At 38.8% G+C, this 24,346-nt stretch overlaps 1 protein-coding gene across 1 annotated transcript in view; it reads left to right on the top strand.

Annotated features, from left to right (window-relative positions):
- The window catches only part of BRIP1 (BRCA1 interacting helicase 1), a 143,327-nt gene that overhangs the window by 104,216 nt on the left and 14,765 nt on the right, over positions 1 to 24,346 (top strand). The window contains 1 exon segment of the mRNA XM_055132227.1: positions 21,931 to 22,043. Within this exon segment, the coding sequence (XP_054988202.1) occupies positions 21,931 to 22,043 (113 nt within the window).

Below are 24,346 nucleotides of genomic sequence, written 5' to 3'. Positions count from 1 at the left end.
CTAGCTTTCTTTTATCTAAAATTAATTCCTTATAGACATCATTTAGTTTTATCATGTATTTTTTATTAACTCATCCCTGGAATTTAATATGTTTACATCTAACGTAACTCTAATAAGAAAGGGGGCCTACTTTTATTCTTTGCTATTGATTTTTTTACTTTTTTGCCTTTTGTTCTTCAATTCATTTTGCCCTTTTTTGTATTTGATTTTCTTTCCTTTTTTTTTTTTGTCATGTACTACTTTGGTTTCCTTCTTTCCTTTTGTGTGTATTTGGTTTTCTTAGTGTAACCTTCAAATATCAGGTAATCTTAAGTTTTTTGGTTTTATATTGTTGGGCCAGAAAGATAGTCGGGTAGGGTTTTTGCCTTGCAGCCTTTGACCTGGGTTTGATGCCCAGCACTCTATGGATCTGAGCCCTGCCTGGAGTGATTCCTGAGGATCTCCAGATGTGACCCAGAAATAAAAACAAACAAAACACCCAGTGCCCCCTCATATGAATATTGCATCTGTATATACATGTATGTATGTATATATATATTCCTATTAGTATAATTAAAATTATTATTTTGTGCTTTTGACTTTTAGATTGCTTTACTATGTTTTAATGTCTATAAGTATTTTTAAACAATATGTTAGATATTGTACATTGTGGAGGAAGACAATTTTTTAAACATCTATCTCTACAATTAGAATATTATGCCTGAAACAGTGTTGTATTTCACTTGGGAAATCTAGTTTAAAACCACACTGAGAGGATCTGGAGAGATAGTACAAGGGTTAAGGCTCTTTCATTGCATGTGGTCAACCGTAGTTCGATCCCTGACACTGCCTATGGTCCCTGAGCACTACTACATATGTCCCTGAACACAGAGCCAGAAATGGCTTTTGAGCACCACCAGTTGTGGCCCAAAGAAGAAAAACAAAAACAAAAAACTACAATGAGATAACAATTTTACACCCATTAGAATGATCTTTATTGAAAAAAAATGAAAATGAATTTTGGTGAGGTTGTGGAGAAAAAGTATCTTTTATATGTTGTTGGTGAGACTATAAATTGATTCCACCTTCATAGGAAAAAGGTCTGGAAATCCCTTTAAAAAGGAAGAGGTAGGCCAGAATAATAGTTCAGTGGGGAGCGCGTTTGCCTTGCAAGCGGCCTGCCTTGCAGGTTCAATCCCCAGGCACTACCAGGAGTAATGACTGAGTGCAGAGCCAGGAGTAGTGCTGAGCATCAATGGGTGTGACCCAAAAGCAAAAAAAAAAAAAAAAGAAAGAAAGAGAAGGTGAGCATCAGAGAGAGAGATAACACAGGGGTTATGATGCTTTCCTTGTATGTGGCTGTCTCTGGTTTGATCCCTAGCATACCACATATGAACCCCTGAACAGAGTTCTGAATGAGCCTCAGACATGAAAACAAATGAATGAATCAATCAGTAAATCTGCTAAAAAATTCGGGCATGCAGGTTTTGTGACCAAAATCTCTAGGCTCTCACAAAGTTGGGAATGGGCAACCTCTCCATGTCCCTGTTCTTCCGGGACCCTGGCGGTCACAGCCACGAACTGCCTCTGGCGCCATATAAGCTCATTAATGGCCATGATTCAGAGACTCACAAATAAATCTCGGAAGAGGAAGAGAGCAACACACCAGAAATGCCTTCATACCCCAAAGTCACCATCCAATTAAAATTTGAACTCTAGCTGTATAACCCTATTTTAAAATTTTAGAATTCTTGGAGCGACATCTCATACTGTGCCCCACTGATGTACCACGATTATCACACCACATTTGATGGGTGTAATGTAGAAGACAACCTGGAGCAATAGCACAGCAGGTAGGATGTTTGCCTTGCATGAGGCCAACCTGGATTGATTCCTCCATCCCTCTTGGAGAGCCTGGCAAGCTACTTGTGGCATATTCAATATGCCAAAAACAGTAACAAGTTCACAATGGAGATGTTACTGGTGCCCGCTCAAGCAAATGAATGAACAACAGGAGGACAGTGCTACAGTGCTACCCTAAGGTAACTGATTCATAGGGAGATGTGGCTCTTCTGAGAGCCAGGGTCTCCGAGAGGAATGGAGGAATGGAGGAATCGAACCCGGATTGGTCTTGTGCAAGGCAAACACCCTACCCACTGTGCTATCACTACCTTAGGGTATGTCTTCCATCTTATTATTTCTAAATGAGATGATAAGCTAAATGACTTTCATAATGGTCTCTTCAAAACTAAAATATTTGTTTAAATTACTAGGCCAAAAATTAGAACTTTATGGTTTTCTTTTACATTAGTACTCAGTCTATCATCTGTAATAAATAAAATTTATTTCTAAAATGAAAACTTTAAATATTCTATCTTATGAAAACCGAAACCATCTATTTCTACTCATTGTTTCTCTGCCTTTTTAAATAGTATTTTTAAGGGATACAATTGATATGTGAGTTAGAGAAATGATTTGAGTGAAAAAGACGGCAATGACATTGATTTTTATGATCCTAATTTTTTCTTAAATTTGTGACATGGATTATGAAAGTAAAAATTTAAATACTAACTTAAAACTTTTGTCTCAACTGTAGTGCTTGGCTTTTAGAAAAGCAGGAAAATGTATATTAGAGCCAAAAATATGACTTATTTGGCTGTGACCAGGATTTCCTCTTTTCACCTTAGGGATTAGAAAGTTGGAGGTAGGAAAATTTCATTTTAGAGCCAAGTGTGACTTGTTTAGTTCAAATTGTAATTTATTGCACATACTTCAGGGACCTGAAAATAAAGAAACCCACTATGAAATGTTGATAATAGGCCACTCTGAGGGACAAGCATTAAACTAACTTCCCCAGTGAGAATATTTTTTCACTTCCACCTTTCCCAGATGCTTCTGATCATTCATAAGGACATACTTAATCATGAAATCGTTAAGAAGAAAACTTTCTGTAACTCAGCCAAAGTATTTGAGGGACAGGAGAGTGAATCAAGGCCTTTATATGATTAGACATTGGTGGAAATGTATAACTAAAAGAAAAAAAATTAATAGATTTAAACACAGTGTAACAAGTCTGTCCTTTAATGAATATCTAAAGTAAATCATTTATTCAGTCACTCTGATCTAAAAGCTACAAAAGCCTTTAAATTTGTAATTAAGCCTCCATATCACAAATTTATGGCATGGCTATCATCAGTGGCACATTAGACCGTGTTTGTAGAATTTTATTTTATTTTTTTTTTTTTTTTTTTTTTTTTGCTTTTTGGGTCACACCCAGCGATGCCCAGGGGTTACTCCTGGCTTTGCACTCAAGAATTACTCCTGGCAGTGCTTGGGGGACCATATGGGATGCCGGGGATCGAACCCGGGTCGGCCGCGTGCAAGGCAAACGCCCTCCCCGCTGTGCTATCGCTCCGGCCCTTGTAGAATTTTAAATTACTTTCATTTTTATTTTTACTTTGCCATATAAGACAGTGCTCAGGGATCACTCAGGGCACTAGATGGGGAACCAGGTACTAAACCAAGACTGAGCACATGCAAGACAAGCACCTTACCCGCTGTACTGTTTCTCTAGCTTCTATTTGTATTCTTTAGTGTTCTATAAAAATATTCTCCCTGAAAGGTAGCTCACAGGACTGGGAGTGCATGCTTTGAATATGAAAGGCTGGGTTTGACTCCCACCCCACCCCTCGCCCCCCGGCATCATTTGGTCCCCCGAACATAGTCATGTGTGGCCTCAAAACATTAAACACAAAATATTCTTCCACTGTAAATATTATGCCTTTATTCCTTTGGGGAAAAATTCATAAGGCTATGGCACAGGACTGAAGTTTTTATATTTGAAAAATGTTATAGCCGCCCTGAAGATCTCCAGGAGTCCCTACATCACTCTGAGTGAGTGGCACCACCGGGTATGTCTCCCCCTCAAAGTATTAGAGTGATATTTTAGGTTCTTATGATTTAAGAATGATACTCAATATCACTTATTCTTTTATAGTTGCTCAAATAATTTAGGGGACTGGAAAGATACTACAGGAGGTAAGGCACTTGCCTTTAATGTAGGCAGCCCTGGTTCGATCTCTGACATCACATATGTATTGCTCAGTATTGTTGGGTGAAACAAAAAATGAATTAAGGTCATTATTTGTAAATTATTTATCTTTTATAGTATGTTACTCTCTGTTAGAGAGTCTCTTGCCCACACGCCTGGCTGTCTTCCCCGGGGCCCCTCGGAGGGGATGGGCTTCAGCTTCCCTCCCCACCCCAAGCAGAGCTCCCAGCAGCCGAAGACCCCCAGAACCTAGCTACAGCCATGCTGGAGGCCCCTCTCCACACGTTCGGACAAGCCTCATGCATGAAGGTACGGCAGAGGAACCCAGGTGTGTGTAATCCCATCAACAGCCAACATCCAGAGAGAGACTTAAAAGCGAGCTCCCAGAAGCGATATCTTGTAGCCTACTTGTCCCTCTGGGAGAAACTGGCAATCTTCTGAGAGTTTCCTGCCCACATGGGACAGCCTTGCAAGCTTCCCATGGTGTATTCATATGCAAAATCCAGTAACAAGCTGGATCTCATTCTCCTGACCCTGAAAGAGCCCCCAATGCGAAATCGACATCCTTGGGAGGGCCGATTGGAGATAGACTTCTAAGATCTCAGGAAAAGGACGAAATGAGATGTTACTGAGCCCGCCCGAGAAATCGGTGATTAACGGGATTTTGTGATTCGTGAGTATATTACTAAATTGATTTCATTTGGAAACTAAAATTCAGGTAATGATTTATCAGTTATCTTTACTATTTATTTTTATTTTATTGTTATTATTTTTTGCTTTTTGGGTCACACCCAGCGATGCACAGGGGTTACTCCTGGCTCTGCACTCAGGAATTACTCCTAGCGGTGCTGGGGCGGCCATATGGGATGCCAGGGATCGAATCCAGGTTGGCTGTGTGCAAGGCAAACGCCCTACCCGCTGTACTATCACTCTGGCCCCAGTTATCTTTACTATTGACAGAAATAATCATTATGAATTTATGTTTAGAAAAACTTATCTTATTTTTAAAAATTTTTTATTTTGTATTTTATTTGTATATATAGATATATACAAATGTAAATATATATAATAAATATATTTATTATATTTAAAATAAATATTAAAATAAAAATACAGAGGCCACCTGTAGGATAACATGGGGTTTGTCCTTTTAGCCTTGCCACAGGGAACTTAGTTTACATTAAAGCAATGTCCTTTCTGTATGGACACAGGAGGACGGTTAATAATATGCTTTGTAACTTGGGAGCCGATTGACTCCAATAATATTTACTCCCGGGCATCTGCTTTCTCAACTCATTTGCCCTAAGTTCCTAGTACCCCAAAAGCAGGGTCCCGACGAGGGATGGAATGGACCCAGGGCAAGCTGTGAACTACCCTGGGATCGAAATGGGCCAGGCCAAAGCGCCACAATACTCAACTATAAGTTGAGAGCATGGTCACAGACAAATGCTGTCATGATCCAAAAGTAAAGACAAGACTAGGACCCTGCTGGGGTTGGGAAGACTAACTTGGCCTGAGGACTGTGGTCTGGAATATATAGTGAATGTCCTTAGGAAAAACCAAACTTTAAGTCTGATATATCTCTTACTGAGCTCATACAGAATGACATTGCTAGAAATATTAGAAATAAATTTACTATAACTATTTAAGCGGATTACTAGCTGAGGAAGGAAGAAAGGGACACACCCTGACACACCCTTGTTTGGACCCCACCCTTGAAGGGATCTCCTAGTAATCTTAGATAAGATTTTGTTAATCTCCTCAAGAAATGGTTTTACCCTTCTTTGTTGATTTGTTAATGTTAAACCCACCTTTGTGTTACTGCCCTATGTAATTTGCTATATAAACTAAGACTGTGGGGGAAGACAGGGAGACAGAAGAAGACAAGGGAGACTGAAGAAGACAGGGGAGACAGAAGAAGAAGATGACACAAGAGAAGACACAGAAGACACACTGGAAGACACAGAAGCGAATGAGACAACACAGACAGAAGAAGACAGAAGAGACAGAGAGAGGTCGGAAGAGACCAGAGGAGAGACTACAGGGACAGAGACAGAGAGACAGACAGAAGAGAGCACAGCGGCACACACAGAAGCAGAGCACAAGGAGGAGCCATCCCGATCTGGTCCATACACAGCTGCTCTGGTCCATACACAGCTGCTCGAGAACACCAAACTCGAGCGATGCGTGTGAGAGAGAACTACCCCTAGTGTCCTCGGACAACAGAACAACACTACACATCATTGTGTCTCCCCCTCCCGCGCGCGCCACTTTTGTAATTTTTTTACAGCCACCCTGTCCTCTGTACTATTGCTCTGGCCCATTTCTTATGTTTTAAAATACTGAACTATTGCACTGCACTGTAGCACTGTCTTCCCGTTGCTCATCGATTTGCTCGGGTCCCAGTAACGTCTCTGTTGTGAGACTTGTTACTGTTTTTGGCATATCAAATACTCCATGGGTAGCTTACCAGGCTCTGCTGTGCAGGCGAGATACTCTCTCTCAGTAACTTTCTGGGCTCTCCAAGAGGGACAGAGGAATCGAACCCGGGTCAGCCATGTGCAAGGCAAATGCCCTACCTGCTGTGCTGTCGCTCCAGCCCTACTGAACTATTAGCATATTAATTTTGAAAAATCACAATTATGATAAAAAATGACATCTATTTAGTCTCATTAATTTAGTTATCAAATCTATAACAAATGCATATAAATTTATAAGATTTGATTAATTTCTTGACATTTTATAAACCTCCAAGGCTATCCTATGCCTACCCCAATGGGAAACAGCATTAATAAAATAAGTAGTTATTAAGCCAGTATTAACTTTTTTTATTGAATCACTTTGAGATATATCCTTACAAAGCTATTAATGATTGGATTTCAGTCATACAATTTTCTAACACCCATTCCTCCACCAGTGTACATTTCCCAGCACCAGGGTCCCAAGGTTCCCTTCCATCACCCCCCCACCTGCCTCTATGGCAGAGTCTCCCTCTCTCTTTCTCTCTCTCTCTCTTTCTCTCTCTCGTTCGCTCGCTCCCTCTCCCTCTCCCTCCCTCCTCCCTCCCTCCCTCCCTCCCTCTCTCCTCACTCTATCTCTATCTCTTCTTCTCCTTTTTAAGCCAATATATATTTTCAAGGGTTGAAATATTAGATAGGGGCCAGTTACAGTACTTGCCTTGCATGAGGCCAGCCCAGGTTTGGTTGGTTGTGTATGGTCCCCTGGGCACCGCTGGGTACACAGTCCATGGCAGAACACCTGCGTCACAGGTGTGAGAGCCTGGATTGAATCCCCAGTAGTGCCATAAAAAAGAGGGTAGCAGTTTCTAGAAATCGAAGAAAGGTTGGGGTAGAAAGTGAATTGAAAGAATGGTATTTAAAGAGTGACTGGGAGAGTTATTAAGGAACTATATCACTTAGGGCCCTGTATGCCTTTTTACAAATTTGAGACTTTATTCTAAGTTATGGGAAACCAGATCCCAGAGGTCAAAGAATAGTGGAGTTCTGGTTATAGTGCAATGTCTGATACAGAAACCCACCAGATATAGCCTGATATAACATGTGGTTACCCAGGGGAAATGACTGTGTATATAAAGTTAAAGGGTTGTAATACTAAACTCTAACACTTCGGAGTCCAGCAGTTTGCTGATGAAATTGTTAGAAACATTCAGACCAAATCACAAAAGCCTTATCTCTGAGTTGTAGAATGAGTTTATCTGCAATTACATAAAATTTTTTTCCCCTCTCAAAACAATTTCTACAACCCCACTCCATCCCCATCCCAGTTTTAAAAGTTTATTGTTTGGCAGAAAGTATTTTTGCATCAGGTTCTAAATATATCTAGAAATTTCTGTATTAAAAATCTAGTTTAGGGGGCTGGAGTGATAGCACAGCGGGTAGGGCATTTGCCTTGCACGCAGCAGACCCGGGTTTGAATCCCAGCATCCCATATGGTCCCCTGAGCACTGCCAGGGGTGGTTCCTGAGTGCACAGCCAGGAGTAATCCCTGTGCATCGCCAGGTGCGACCCAAAAAGCAAAAAAAAAAAAAAAAAAAAAAAAAAAAATCTAGTTTAAATATAAATATATTATCTAGGCTAATAACTTGTGATTCATTTCGGATACTGAAAAATGAAATAGATAACACCTTTGTTTCTGTCCCTCTTGTTTGTGGCCATATCTGGTCATGCTTAAGGCTTACTACCAGCTCTGCACTCAGAAAATTGTTTCTAGTGGGTCTTAGGAGATAATATGGGGCCTCCATATAAACTCAAACACAGGTTGTCCATGTGCAAGGCAAGTACCCTACTCACTGTACTATCACTGCAGCCCCTGTTTATATGTCTCTTTTTTTAAAAGATGCAAACATGAAAATATAAAATATATGGATAAGTTGCTCAAGTTTAAGAATACTTCAAAATTGCACTAATTTTCTTTTTTCTAGAGTGGCCATTCCTAGCCTGTCAACAGATCTTATGGCTCTGTGCTTGACTTGTCTCCATGCTTGGTTCAATGTGGTGCTTGGGGACCACTGGGGCCATCCAGGGAGTACCAGGGAAAAGGGAGGAGATATCTGTTACTAAGGATCTAACTCAGAGCCTTGCACATCTTGCACATGTGTCACTTGAGATATCTCTTGAGCCTTCTAAAGATAGCATTTCTAAAAGTAACATTTTGCAATCAGGGATGGAAACACTTAAAATCACAAGGTATTTCCTCTCAGTAATTCATTGTATTGCTTTAGGAACAGGCCATCCTAAACCTTTGAATGAAAGTCTCTCTCTCTCTCTCTCTCTCTCTCTCTCTCTCTCTCTCTCTCTCTCTCTCTCTCTCTCTCTGTCTTATTTAATGTCCATATGTTTTGGTGAAAATAAGAACTGTATATTTTACTTTTGCTCTCATGCATCAGAGGCTTGAAAAGTAAAATTATCATGCTGGGGATTTGCAAGATTGACTAATAAACTTGGCACAAAGCATAACCTGTGCTACCTTAAGGGAAATGGTGAAGTTTTGTAAGCTTCTAAAAATCACTTTAAATTTTTCTTCAGAGAAGAATTTTGGTTGTAGTAAATTTTAACCTATTTCTTCGATTTCCCTTAGAGCCTTTAGTGCACAGATACGAGGATGGACTTTAGATAAGTATATTCTTGATCCCTCTCACCCTTTAGCTATACAGCTTTCAGGCTAAGTAACATAAACTATAGTAAGCATCACTGTTTAATGTTTACATTATTAGTCTTTCCTGACTTTCATTGAAATTGAAATTTTTCTTTTTTTTTTTTTGCCTTTTTTTGGCATGATTATTTTTCTCTTTTTAATTACAGAATTGATTGACAAAGTTTTTGATAGTTGAGTTTTAAGTGTATAATATTTCAACACCAATTCCATCACCAGTGTCAACTTCCCTCTACCAGTATTTCCATATTCCCTCCTCATCCTAACTGCCACCCTATCACCACCTGTTAATTTGATAGGCACATTACAAAGTTTCAACTTAGATTCATGTTTTCAGTTCTGTTGAGTCTGTGTTAAGGATATATGGCTACACCACTCACCCATATCACCAGACTAGCTGAAGCCTGGATGCCTGTTCACCCATTACTTACCATTCTCTACTTCTGCACCTTGATTTCTTTCTTTCTGTTTCTTTCTTCTTTTTAAACACTGGGGTCACGGGTGATCTAGGCATCTCCCTTTTATAATAGTTCATTTCCTCCTCCAGTATTCTATATGCTATCTGTGTATGCCTTGTAAGAATGACAAATAGTTCCAATATTCCAGACTGCAGCTCTACTCAAAATTATGTTCTTACTGCATCAAAATTATGATATATAAAGGGCTGGAGCAGTAGTACGGCAGATAGGGTGTTTGCAGGTGGCCAACCCAGGTTCGATCCCCAGCACCCAATATGGTACACTGAGCCAGCCAGAAGTGACCCCTGAGCTTTGCAAAGTGTGGCCCAAAAAATAAAATTATGAGATACATGCTTAAAATTACTTTATTATGGTTCTAGTAGCAGACTTTTACCCATAGGTTTCTCTTTCTTCCAGTTTGGCCCCAAAGAGGTCACACCAAATGAGAGAACATTGTAAGCCAATAAGCTGCAGGGTGGATATATACTGAATAGTCCTCTCAGAACCTCACTGTAAGGCAATTGGGTAAGGAAAGGAAGTTTTCAAAGATCACTCTGCCAGCCTAAACAAAGTGATCACTGTGCCCCAGAATAATAAAGTTTCAAAATATAGAAAAAGTTTTGTTCACAAACTATTCAAAATTTCTCCAGCACTGGCTACTGCGATCATAGAGTGGGTAGGGCACTAGCCTTGCTCGAGGCCAACCCAGGTTGGATCCTTGGCATCCTATATCGCTCCCTAGCACTGCCAGGAATAATTCCTGAGTACAGAGCCAAGAATTGCCCCTGAGCATTTTTTGGTGAACCCCCCCTCCCCGCCCTGCCCCCTCCCCCAACCAATTTCTCCAGCACTAGCTGATACAAAGCACAGTGAGAGAATATGATATGGCTAACTCTTCCTAGGTAGATTGGTCTGGGCTGAGAGCACTGGGGCCATTCTCAGAATTGGGGCACGCCAGATTACCCTGCTCCTCCCCACAACACAGGCCACCAAAAAACCTAGCAGCCCCCATCCACATCTGCATCTTGCTGGCAGAAAGATGGGAAGTGCCACATCTCCAAAACAACATGTGACCACCAAATCTTCCCAGGTAGACTAGTCCGGGCTAGAGCTCTGGGGTCTTATTGGAATGGGGGTGAGCAGATTCCCCTTTCTGCCTGAAGGCACAGCAGCCACACCTGACACCCTCCAACATATAAGAGACCCAACTCCATAACTGAACCTCATCTAACTGCCAAGCTACCATATTGTTTCAGCTCCTGGAACATGCGACACCTCCAAATTTCGTAGTAATGTCAGCCCAGTAGGATCACAGCAAACCTGATTGCAAAGTTGCAGAGAAGACCACCAAACTCGGTGAGCCTCAAGAATGACACAGAAGGCTCGACCAGCACTAACTCACACAGGGGATCCTCAGACACTCACTTCAGCAACATCAGTGTGAGATACAATAATTACTACAAATAGACTCTTGCTGATCTAAGTTTCGATAATTTCATTTGCCTTTGTGTTATAACAATGTGAAATATATAGACGTTTGTGTTTGCAAGGAACCAGACTGGGGTGGTGGGTATGGGGAGGAAAGACCATACTGTGGTGGGATTGGTGGTAGAATATTTAGTACCTGAAACAACTTTTTTTATTATGAACAACTTAGTAAATCAGGGTGTTTTATATACATATGTATGTATATATATGTATATGTATATATTTAAGTACAATTTTTTTTTTTTTTTTTTGCTTTTTGGGTCACACCCAGCGATGCTCAGGGGTTACTCCTGGCTTTGCACTCAGGAATTACTCCTGGCGGTGCTTGGAGGACCATATGGGATGCGGGGATTGAACTCGGGTTGGCCGCATGCAAGGCAAACGCCCTATCCGCTGTGCTATCGCTCCGGCCCCCCAATTTAAGTACAATTTTTAAGCACTTTTAGAACAAGCACCTTACTGGCTGTACTATTGCTCTGGCCCCTCTTTTTTTATGTGTTCATTTTCTCTTGATTTGGTTTCTCTTTTTGTGCATCATTTTAAAGTTTATTTATTTACCTGCCTTAATTATTATCTTTTTTTATATTTGACATTGCATCATAGCATTATATAAATTTCAGACATTCATCATTAAAAATTAGCCATGTTCACTTTGTTCTGATTTATGCCTCCTTGCCTCAATGTTCGTTTTTAAATGTGACAGTGGATAGTCATATGAACTGAGTCTTCTCTCACTAGAAGTAACTCCTACTCTCATTACTCCTATTACCACCAAATCTCATGTTTGTGTGCCTCTGAATTCATGGTTGTTCAGGAGCAGAGGAGCCATTCGTGGGTGTCCGCTTGGGGTCTCATTTGGGTGGGGAGCAGGGCCGGTTCTGCCCTCCCCATCTCGAAATTTCCTGAATGCTTCATCACTGCAATCCCCAATCTCTCTGTCTGAAAAGGTGGCTCTGAAAGGTGGTGGTCGCCATGCTGCCGCAAAGGGGAAAAGGCCAAGGGATAAAAACCCTTCCCCTCCTGGGGCTGCACGGGGCCATAGCTTAGTTCACAGTCCAGGAGCATTTCTGCCAGCAACCACTACATTCCAAGATTGATTTGTGTACCTCTGGGACTATGGCTGTTCAGGGGCAGAGGAGTCGTTCCTGAGTGTTCTTTTATATATCAGGAAAGGTTGCGCAGCCACTAATGCGGCCGTACGGTTTGGAGAAATAGTCCTGGCCTCTATGTATCAGTGCCATGCTAGTAGAAGCTCAGTGTCACCTGCTCCGTGTGGGCATCCTGGTGTTATCGGCTCGGTCTGGGGTCCAGAGCATTCTATGGCAATGTGGTGCCCGCCGGCCAGGATTCTTCACTCTGTTCTCTGAAAATTTAAGATCAGTTGTAGAAGTCATTTAGAAGAGGGTACATTTTAAAACTGAACACCTTTCACTATGTGTCTTACCAATTTAAATTTTTCATTGATCTTCTATAGAAAAACAGCCACTTGTAACTATTCACCTAAACTAATGTTCCTATTTTTTGGCTAGTTAAGGTTAAATACCTTTTTTGGGGGGGGAGGGGCGGTCACACCCAGTGATGCATAAGGGTTACTCCTGGCTTTGCACTCAGGAATTACTCCTGGTGGTGTCTGAGGGACCATATAGGATGCTGGGAATTGAGCCCGGGTTGGCCGAGTGCAAGGCAAATGCCCTGCCTGCTGTGCTATCGTTTCAACCCCCTTGTGAGTTGTTGTTTTTTTTTTTGGTGGGGGAAGGTTAAATATCTTGAGAGAGAGTGATCTAATTGGTTTTTTTTGTTTGTTTTGGGGGACACATTCAGTGGTGCTCAGGGCTTACTCCCACTTCTGCACTCATAGATCACTCTTTGTGATGTTCAGGAGACTATAAGAGGTGCTAGGGATCTAACCTAGGCCCTGTGTGCTTGCTGTACTGATTTTCTTGCCCCTGATCTAATTGTTAAAAATCCTGATGTGAGCTGAACAGATGAACATTGTAGATAGCACACATTGTACTTGTTTGTCCTCAGTCTTTTCCTATAACCAGAGAGAATGCAAGGCCCACCTAAGTCTAAGCTGAATTTTAGTGATATGGGATTATGACTCTCTAGTACATCTAACCTCTAATATGTGGTCCTTACTTTTTCGTGGTCATTGTAATTTGTTTTCCAGGCCTGCTCTATGAGGTAATGTTGGCAGGGTAGTTAAATGAGGGTGCTGTGACTTGCTTAAGTTCCAAAATCTAGTAACAGAGCCTTTACTGAATAAGCATATTGAATCTAAGTTTTCTTGCATGTCTTAAAGTGTTAACTGTTTTTTCCTTCTTGTAATAGAAAATTTATTTTTATTTCTAGGCATTTTACTTATCTTTTTCTCACTATGTCTTGATTCTCATTTCTTGATAGATTAATGGTGGTCAATTCCTGATGTAATAAGGAAAGTAACAACTAAAAAACCTTTCCTAATGTGCTTTTTTTCTATCTAAAAGGGAGTGTGACATCTTAATTCTTGGCATAAACACATTTTTCCCCATTAAAGATACATATGCTATATTTGGTTATCTTGGTGTTTTAGAAATCTTGGAAATATGCCAGATGAAATAAAACCAGTGATACTCCTTTTATCTAGCTAAATTATTTCACATACAGCATCTTATGCTGGGTTCTGAATTCTAACCATTGGAATTTATATTGTGATACTAGGATTAAAAATGTTTATACTGTGATGATATGAAGCAGCAAATGTCTCTAATGCACAGTCTTTGTCTTTCAGATTTCATTTGCTATAAATGTTTATATTTTAGGTTCTATACCTTGGCTGGAGATAAAACTTTTTTTCTTCTTTTCTTCTTGCGCTAGACAAATGTGTTTATTTTCCTAAGGCAAAGTTTTCTTAATATTTTTTATTAATAAGTTTAGCTAATTATTTGTACTTAATCTTATTTTAAGGCTTGAACTTTTGTTGTAAAGCTTACATATAAGATAAAAGCATATTCTGCTTGTTAATTACCTTTAGGAAGGTATTATTGAAGTCATAATACACATTTATATAAACTGAGAACAGTGCCATCATTTTTCATATGATTCAGTATAGTACATTTATGGTTCTGTTCACATTTATCGCACCATTTATTTCTTCAGAAGCTACTTCTGAAAGTTATTAAAAGCTACTTATACAGAGCTAGTTGAAGCCAACACTGTTAGGTTTACTAAGTTGAAAAATAATCTAATGTTCAAACTTGTGACTTAAATTTCTTGTTGACATATACAATATAATCCCTTCACTTATTTTATATATATGCTATTACTATCAGTAGATACACTTAAAATGTCTCCAGTAAAACTGTCAGTGGAGGGCTTAAGAAACTTTCTGTTTGATCTCAAGTGTGTTGTAATGGTGAAGTTGGAATCTAAAACCATAAGACTTCAGTGTGCATGCTGTATGAGTGTTTCATAGAATTCTGTACCACTTCAGTCTTGATTATCATTGCTCGTCAAGATCTCTTTTTATTTCACTCAGGTTAGCTTTGATGCAGATATATTTTCATTTTTCTAAAAACTACCCACATTAAGGTATTTTTCATTTTGTAATCTTTGAACTTCAATTATGAAAAAAATATTTTGTGAATTAAGACAATCTCTGAACCCATGAGTTGCAACCTCTTGCCACTATAGGGTAAAAGGATTACTTTATATTACTGTAAATAATATAAAAGCTTAGTCAAGAGCTGGCAAATAAAATTATTTTAGGCCCCAATCAGGGCCACATAAAACACAATTTTGGACCTTCAGTTTGAAATCTCTGTTAAGTGTTTGCTTCTATCTTCTGTTCACATACCCCTCCAAAATTATATATATATGTACATTAATCAACTTAGGTTTTTTCGAAGTTCCTGAGATCAAACCCAGGGCCTTACATATGCAAGGCAAAAAAAAATTTAAAAAGCTCTGCTGCCTCAACCCTACACATGCATTAACATTCGGAGATGGGGAAAGCAAGTGGTTTAAACTCACTACAGAGTGTAAATTTAAAAATAGCTATTTTGGGAAAGTCTTGTGAAAATGTATTTGAAGAGTATTGTTAACAAGTCTAAAAGATCATCTTTCCAAACTCAGTTTAGCTCAGTTTATGGTGTTTACTTACTGTCAAAACTTAGAGAAAACATTCACAGTTCAGTTTCATAATATAAAATGTCTGTCTCATTAAGCATTAAAGAAACGTTGGCCAACAGGTATAATGTTGTTAGGCTTTATAGCTAATGTATGAATGCAGACATGACCTCCCAAATAGATCAAAGACTAATCTCTTTGACAGTTATAAGATGGTTGAGCTTGCCATGGGCCTTTAGCTGCTGCACATTGAAGTTATTTGTTTGGAAAGCATGCCCGAGGAATGAGATTGTGTTTATAAGGATGAGCAGGTAAAAGTAAAAGGTTGTCTTCTGACATTTCAATGAATCCTTTCAGTCTTTGGTTTACTTAACATTTAGACTATTTGCTGGCAGGAGAACTGACTTTTTCACATATGCTTTGTGTCACTTTAAATTGTACGTTAATTTTCTTACTTGATGATTTCTATATATGCAATTAAATACTCTATTTAATAATCTATTAAATTTTTATAACAGAATATAATAGATTAAATTCTAATAAATTTAATGTAATTTTTTCTGATACTACTAAATAGAGGTATAATAATTTCCAGCCTTTCCCTTTAGTTTTGCTTTCCATGATTAAATGTGTTCCCCAAAGATAATTCTCATTTTTATTAAAGTAATCTGTTTCTTTGTGTAATACAATATTTCAAAGTTAACTTTTTATATGCTTTCAAACATTTTTCTATTTTTCATCTAAAATAATCAGTCCAGGTACAATATTTTATAATTTTTCTTTGTTTTATATTTGTATCTTGTTGAATGTTGACAATATATTAAAGTTCATTTACATTGTATAAAATCCTTGAAAATTTACAAGAAAATGGAATAATATAGTTATACATAAGTTAATTCATGTTTTTTTATTTTGGGCGCCACACGCTGAGGTGCTAGGGAAAATTGATTTTAATCAAAAATAAGACTAAAGAGTGATAATCTTGCTTATTTATATCTAAAGGTGGCTATAATATCTGTAAATATTTATAACTAACTTCCAGAGCAACTGTTGTGATAGAAAAAAAAAATATCACTATCAAGCATTTATTTTGGGCTGAGCAGATATTTTAAAGGGTTAGAGCACATGTTTGGCATGCAGGGTTAACTCTAGCTCAGAGCTGGGAGTAGCACCTGAACACTGCCAGGTGTGTTACCCCCAAAGAAGATCGTTTAAAAGATTGAGTACTTGTTTGAATGTAGTGTAGAAATGTTGCTTTGTGTTTTGTTCTGTTTTGTTCTTTGAGACTTGTTATGTCTGACAAAGGATACCAAGTTTTAGAAGGAAAAATATTAGTTAAAAATATAGAGGAACTAGAGATATAGTGTAAGGGCATGGTGCATATCTTGCACTCAGCCAACCCCACTTAGATCCCAAGCACCACGTGGGCCCCTGAGCACCACCAGATGTGACCTAGTGGTCTCTCAAACACTTCCAAGGTAGTCTTGGTCATCCCTGGCTCTTAGGGCCTGAGTAGCACCACATCCCCGGGCTCTCCCATTGAACTATTGGTCTGTTGGCCAAGAATTGCTTGGAGGCAACTCTGGGCCTCCTGAGCACTTGGGACATCCCCCCAAATAATAAAACAAGCAAATATTTTAAAAGGAGAAAGAAACTGGGTTAGTTATATCTGGAGAGGTAGCAATTGCATGTTTTTCTCGGTTGGATCTTTCTTCTAATATTATAATATACTAAATATTATCGCACGGCAGAGCCTGGCAAGCTACCCGTGCATATTGGATATGCCAAAAACAGTAACAATAAGTCTCTCAATGAGAGACGTTACTGGTGCCCATTTGAACAAATCGATGAGCAACAGGATGACAGTGACAGTGACTAAATATTATAATAAATATTATAATATTCTAAATATTATAATATACCTTATTGCTGAATCTTTAGAATGTTTAACAAATTATCTAATGTGCCTATGGTGCCATATCATTTGCTATTTATATTGCTTTGTAAACATAATTTATGTGCTGGGGAGGTAGCTTTGTAGTGGACCACTTGCCTTGCCTGTATAATGCCCCGGGTTCCCAGTACCACTGTCCCCCAACAAGCAAAATCCACTAAAAACCATAATCTGGGAAGCACTAGTACAGAGATTAAATCACTTGCCTTTCATGAAGCCAAGTCCAGTGTGTTCCCCAACACAGCATATGATCCCCAAGCACTGTTATGTGTGTGATCCCTTAGCATAGAGCCAGAAGTAAGTCCTGGGTATAGCCAGATGTGGCCCAACAAGAAAACAAAATCCATAAACTTCATTTAAAAGAAAGTTCAGTCTTTTCGTATTTTGGTTATAAAGTTTTAATTAAAATTTTGAATTGGTTATTTTGTTGGAAAATTAATTTGTGGAAGCATACTGATGGTCCTGAGGGGACCCAAACAGGGTCAGCCACATATAGGCAGGTGCCTTAACCCCTGTACTCTCTCCCTGGTCCTCCAAACTAAAATTTCTTACCTACTAATTTGAATGCCACTTGGCAGAGTGCACTTTTTTGTTTTCTTTTCTAAAAGCATGTCCTTTTGACTGAAAAAGTTAATAGTATTGTAAGCTTTACTGAAGAGACTTTCTCTTGTGTCATTTTACAATTTTTTAAACTGAGCTGCTACTTTAGCTTCAAAGTAGTTTTTTGTATCTTTAATGAGACTTATACTGCAAAAATTCTATACTTTTAATATATATACATATATATATATGCACACTTGTATAGGAATATATACTTGTTCAGGAATACCATAAAGGATCTTTAAAAGTTGAGTAACTAAAGGAAGCAATTCTATTGTTTTACATTTTCACTTTGGATTAATTAGTTGCTGGAAAGCATAATCAGTTTCTGTGAGTTTCCATTGCTAGCAGTTTGTTATGGGTGAATAATAGTTGTAATTAAGTTATGGAACCGTTTCAAATTTTAATTAGATTTTCATATTCATTCCATTTTTAAATAGGAAAAGTAAGCCACAACAGAATTGACTTACTGGGGCTAGAGAGATAGCTCAGTGGACTGAATGCATGCTTTGCATGCAGGAAGCCTATGTTTGGTCCCCATCACCACATGGTCCCCCAAGCACAGAGCCAGGAGTAGCCACCAAATACTACCCAGTGTGACTCAAAAGTAAACAAAAGAATTAACTTACTTAAGATTCATTTATCATTTAGGAAAGCTATGTAGTGACTTCACTCTAGAACCACAGTTTTGAAACATCCCTATTTTCGGGGGGGAGGGAGAATCTTTTATTCTGCACTACTTTCCCCACCTCCAAAAGCTATCTCCATTAATTGAGCAAATAGAAAATACCCCCCAATTACACAGAGTATACTACTACCCCACTGGTTTCTTTCAATATCCCCTAGGGCGCTGGTATTAAGTCTGCTTTAGCTAAGTAGACTCTTCAAAGAATAAACTCTGGAAATAGAACTAGATTCAGATCTCAGTTCTATTCCTTAAAGCTTGGCTGAAGTTCAGTGTTTTAAACCTTATTATTTTATTTTGTTTTATTAATTTTGTTTTGGTGTCATACCTAGCTATTCTCAGGGGTTACTACTGGCTCTTCACTTAGGAATTACTCCTAGTGATGCTCAGGGAACCATATGGGATGCTAGAGATCTAACTTGGGTCAGCCACTAGCAAGGCAAACACCCTATCCACTATACTATCTCTCCAGCCCCCAAACCTTATTTTCTTAAATCTCTAAAATACAGTAATAATAATAGTGTTGAGAGTGTTGTGAAGATTAAATTAGATAATAATACCTATTAAGAACTAGACTGTGCATAAAATGTTATAAGTGCTCTCTAAGTGTTGTTATTATCATCTATTGTTTTTGTTTGGATTCCTTTTCTTGTTTTTTGGGTCACACCTAGTGTTGCTCAAGGACTTCTACTGGTTTTATGCTCAAATGATACCATGTAGTACCAGGCATGGAACCCAGGCCACCTGCATAAAAGTCATGTGCTCAGCCAGTTATTTAAGCTAATTTTTCAGTTCCTTATCACTTACTATAAACAAGATCTTTGGTTCCCAACATTCCCACATTTACCTTCTGTTTAGTCAAGCTAGAAATTTATTAATTACCAATTTCTTATTTTGGTTTTGAAAGTATTTAATAAATGTGAATTAAGCCAAATTTAACTTCCTTGAGTAAATTTTTTTGTCATAATTCAATAAATTATTGGATTTCTTCTCAGTGACTAGAGAAGACTTTGGAATCACTTTTGGTTTTTTTTTTTTTTCAACAAGACCCACTTCTACTTTGTCTTTTAAGCCTTTTCTTGCTTATTTTGTTAGGGGCCACATCCAGCAGTTCTCAGGGCTTACTCCAGACTCTGTGCTCAGAGATCATCCAGGGCATTGCTGAGAGACTGGGGATCAATTCTAGATCAGCTGTGTGCAAATCAAGACCCTTACCCACTATACTATCTCTTCAACCCATCATTTAAGTCTTACATTTGCACCATATGTTATAAACTGGGCCTCTTTCCCATTCCCTTTGCTTTTCAGATGAGACCCCTAATTACTCTTGTACCATATTCATAGCATGTCTGCATTCCTCAATTCCTCTCATTTCTATACTTACTAGTAAGTTAATATTTATTACATATTTATTTGACAGCCATTTTATTCATATTCTTTTCTGTTCTTTATAAGCTCTTTCTATATAAGTCCCTATATTTTTAGGGACCAGAATGATAGTCAGAATGATAGTACAGTTGGTAGGGTGCTTGCCTTGCACATAGCTGACCCAAATTCGATCCCCAATACCCCATGTACTGTGCACTGTCAGGAATTATCACTTAGCACAGAGCCAGAAATAAGCTCTGAGCACAGCCAGGTGTGCCACAAAAAAAAAAAAAAAGCAATCTATATTGGCACTTACTAAAAAGCAATCAGTACAGGCACTTACTAAAGTCCTGTTTTTAAGTTACTGAGGTTTTTTTTTTTTAACTTAATTTTGTGTGTGGGGGGTGGGGGGCTGGGGGCCACACCTAGCAGTGTTCAGTGTTTCTTCCAGGTCTGCACTCAGGGATCTTTCCTGGAGGCATTTGGGGAATCATTTAGGGTGTCACGGATCAAAACCAGTTCAACCGCATGGAAGATAAGCGCCCTACCTGCTCTCCTATCTGGCCCAGGAATAAACTATTTTTAGCCCATCTTAGTATTTCTAGTCTTGGCACAAGATGTCTGTACACAGCCAGAATGATAAAGATTGAGTTGAATTCACTGTTGCTCTAAACTACCAAAATTTATCATTTTATCTTTTTCTACTTTAAATGTAGTTAGCATTTGTAGTTAGCATTTCATATGTAGTTAGCGATTCAGACATACATTTTATTGCTGTAACACTAAATTTAGGGAATGCAATTTATGAGAACATAAATGTTTATGTTTAAGGGTACAACATTACAACACCATGCCCACATACACTGCCACATATACATTGAAGAAGAATATGTATACATATTTGGGTATTTGGGGGGGTAAAGAGCCCTGTACATGTCTATTAGGCAGAGCTCTTCGTTTCCTCCTTTAAGGGTAGTCTTTTCTTATTATTTTCGGCCTGGTTTATCTGTCCAGTGGGGAGGGAATGGGGTAACTCTAACACTATGGGTCAGAGAGGTAGTACAGGAGTTAAGTCACTTGCTTAACACACAACCAACACTGTTTCAATCTGTGACACCACATACGGTTCCCCAAGCACTGCCCAAGGTCACTGCTGAGCACAGAGCCAGACCCTGACCATTACTGGGTCTGACCTCAAAACCAACCAGTTGATCAATCAATCTACTATTGTGTTGCTATGGATATCTTTCTTTGAGACTGCTGTGTTATTAGTTGCCTTATATATTTTGATGCTCCTTTTTGATGATTATATGATTTCTCTTGGTTTTGGGTCACACCTGGCAGTACTCAGGGTACTTGGGGTTGAGACAACACTCAGGGATCTTGTATACAAAGTATGTGCTCTAGCCTTTTGAGTTATTTTTCTCTACTCTGAGTATATGTGTTATTGAGCATTAAATCTCGTTGATGTATTGATCCATTGATCATTACATAGTGTCTATCTTCCTGTCCTTTTTAAAAAACTTGATGTCTATTTTGTCTAATATATTTATGACTGTCCCTGTTATTTTTACGGTACCATTTGCCTATATGATGTTTTTTCAACATTTTACTTGAGTCTGTTTATCATAAATGTTCAGGTATGTCTCTTGTAAGAGGCAGAAGGTTGGTTTTTGTTTTCTATGAGACATAAAATAAAGGCACTTACTAAAGTACTGGGAAAGTACTGAGAAATACTGAGTACTAAGAAAAAAGTACTAAGAAAAACAAAACAAGCTTTATCAAGTTAGAATTCTTACACCAATGATGTCTTGCACAAATGAAGGTCTACTAATAACTTTTCTAAGACAAAAGTTGACATTACACTGCTAATTCAATTATGTACATGGAGAAATTTTATAGGATATATATGGATGATTAGAAATGTTTCCAATCAACTGAAAAAAGAGTATTGAAAGCAGCCTCTCCATCTGATAAAGTGGTTTGGCATGGTAGAAATTAATATAATTTTGTAAATGAACTTTGTCTTCTATATTTTGAATATAGTTTTGAATTGTTTGAATTGTAGGTTGAACTGAAGCGACAATATAATGACCAACACTCAAAATTAAGAGGTCTTTTACCTGGCCGTCAGTGGTATGAAATTCAAGCGTACAGGGCCTTGAACCAGGCCTTGGGTAGGTAAGTAGAAAATTTAATGCAATGTAATAGCTGTGACTACAGCTAAGCATAGCTAATCCTGCTACTTTACCTTAGAAATTGGCATCATTTCAATGGTAGATATCATGGTGAATATAAAAAGAATAGTAGAATAAATGAAACTCAAAATAAAACTTAAAGTTTAAAGATTTAAGTATGAGTAGTCAAGGAATGAGGTTCGTGAATATAGAGGTTTTATAAAGCTTAAACTTTTTTCTTAAAAAAGAACTCAGATTATAAAATAATTTAATTATTATTATAAAATAATTTTTATTATAAAATAATAAGGCAAGAAGCAAATAATTGAAGAAGAGGTTTTGAAAATCATGCTTGGGGGACCTGAGATAGTTCAGTGGGTAGGGTACCTGCCTTGCAGATGGCCAACCTGGATTCAGTCCCTGGCACCACATATGGTCTCCCGAACCTCACCAGTACTAATTCCTGAGCAGAGTCAGGAATGAGAACTGAGCACAGCCAGGGGTGGCCCAAATCCCCTACCCCCACCAAAACACATGCTCATAGTGCTAAGTAATTATTACCAACTAAGAGCAGTATTATAGAACTTCTTTTTTTAAAAAAAAAAAAAGAATAAAGATTTGTGCTTGTGAAACTAGTTTTAAATAATCACTTTATACCTTAATTTCCTATTGTAGGACATTATTTTATAGACAAAAAGAAGAGATCAGAGGACTTGGATGATAGCACAAATGGTAGAGCATGTACCTGGCATGTGTGAAGAAACCTGTAGCACTCACTGTCTGTAGCACTGTTGTCCCGTAGCTCATCGATTTGCTAAAGCAGGCACCAGTAATGTCTTCATTGTGAGACTTGTTACTGTTTTTGGCATATTGAATACACCACGGGGAGCTTCCCGGCTCTGCTGGGCGAGCTGGATACTCTCGGTAGCTTGCTGGGCTCTCGGAGAGGGACGGAGGAATTGAACCCAGGTTGGCTAAATGCCCTACCTGCTGTGCTATCAGTAAATCTGCTGAAAAATTCAGGCATGCAGGTTTTGTGACCAAAATCTCTAGGTTCTCACAGAGTTGGAGATGGGCAACCTCCCCATGTTCCTGTTCTTCCGGGACCCTGGCGGTCACAGCCACGAACTGCCTCTGGTGCCATATAAGCTCATTAATGGCCATGATCCAGAGACTCACAAATAAATCTTGGAAGAGGAAGAGAGCAACACACCACAGAGATGCCTTCATACCCCAAAGTCACCATCCAGTTAAAATTTTAACTCTAACTGTATAACCCTATTTTAAAATTTTAGAATTCTTGGAGCGACATCTCATACTGTGCCCCACTGATGTACCAAGAGTATCACACCACATTTGATGGGGTGTAACGTAGAAGGCAACCTGGAGCGATAGCACAGCAGGTGAAGAAACCTACCATTAATAAAATAACAGTATAGCAGTATAGTTAGTATAGTATATTTAGTATACTTCCTATACTAAGTAATAGTATAGTAAAGGAAATAAGAAGATTATGGGAAGGGGCCAGAGAGATAGTACATGGATAGGGCACTTGCCTTTAACTCAGCTGACCCGGGTTTGATCTCCCACATCCCATAATGGTCCCAGAGCATCACCAGGTGTAGACCCTCCTCCCCCCAAAAAAGATCATGGGAATATCGATGATGTGGCTCAGTTGTAGAGCACATCCTTGCATGTATGAGGACTTGGGTTTGATCCCTAGCACTGCATAGCCCCCACTATGTTCTGCCAGGAGTTATCTTGGTAACCCCAAGCTGTGCTTGTTAGTTCCCCAAGCACTGGGTTGGCCCTGCTACTAGCCCCCAAGCACCACACTGTACTGTCGTCCCGTTGTTCATCAATTTGCTCAAGCAGGCACCAGCAACGTCTCCATTGTGAGACTTGTTACTGTTTTTTGGCATATCGAATATGCCACAGGTAGCTTGCACAGCTTTGCCATGAGGGCGGGATCCTTTTGGTAGCTTGCCAGCCTCTCCAGAGGGATGGAGGAATCGAACCCGGGTCAGCCACATGCAATTCATATGGTACATAAAAATATCTCATGCATTTGAAGAAGGCAATAATAAACTGAACAAAAGAGCAAATAAATGGCAAAGTGGATATTTACATAATAGCTAGGTAAATCCTACCTTAACAATTACATCAAATGTAAGTGGAATAAGCATTCCAACCAAGAGGCAGATTGGCAAAATAGATTAAAAAAAAAAAAAAACCTACTGCAACTGTTTATGATGCCTGAAAGAGAAATACTTTTTTTTTTTTTTTAAAACAAAAAGGGCTGGTGTG

Source organism: Sorex araneus, chromosome 3, assembly GCF_027595985.1.
Source record: "Sorex araneus isolate mSorAra2 chromosome 3, mSorAra2.pri, whole genome shotgun sequence".
In the NCBI taxonomy this organism is placed as follows: domain Eukaryota; kingdom Metazoa; phylum Chordata; class Mammalia; order Eulipotyphla; family Soricidae; genus Sorex; species Sorex araneus.
Note: the sequence above shows the minus strand (reverse complement) of the source record. Positions and strands in the feature narration are given on the sequence as shown.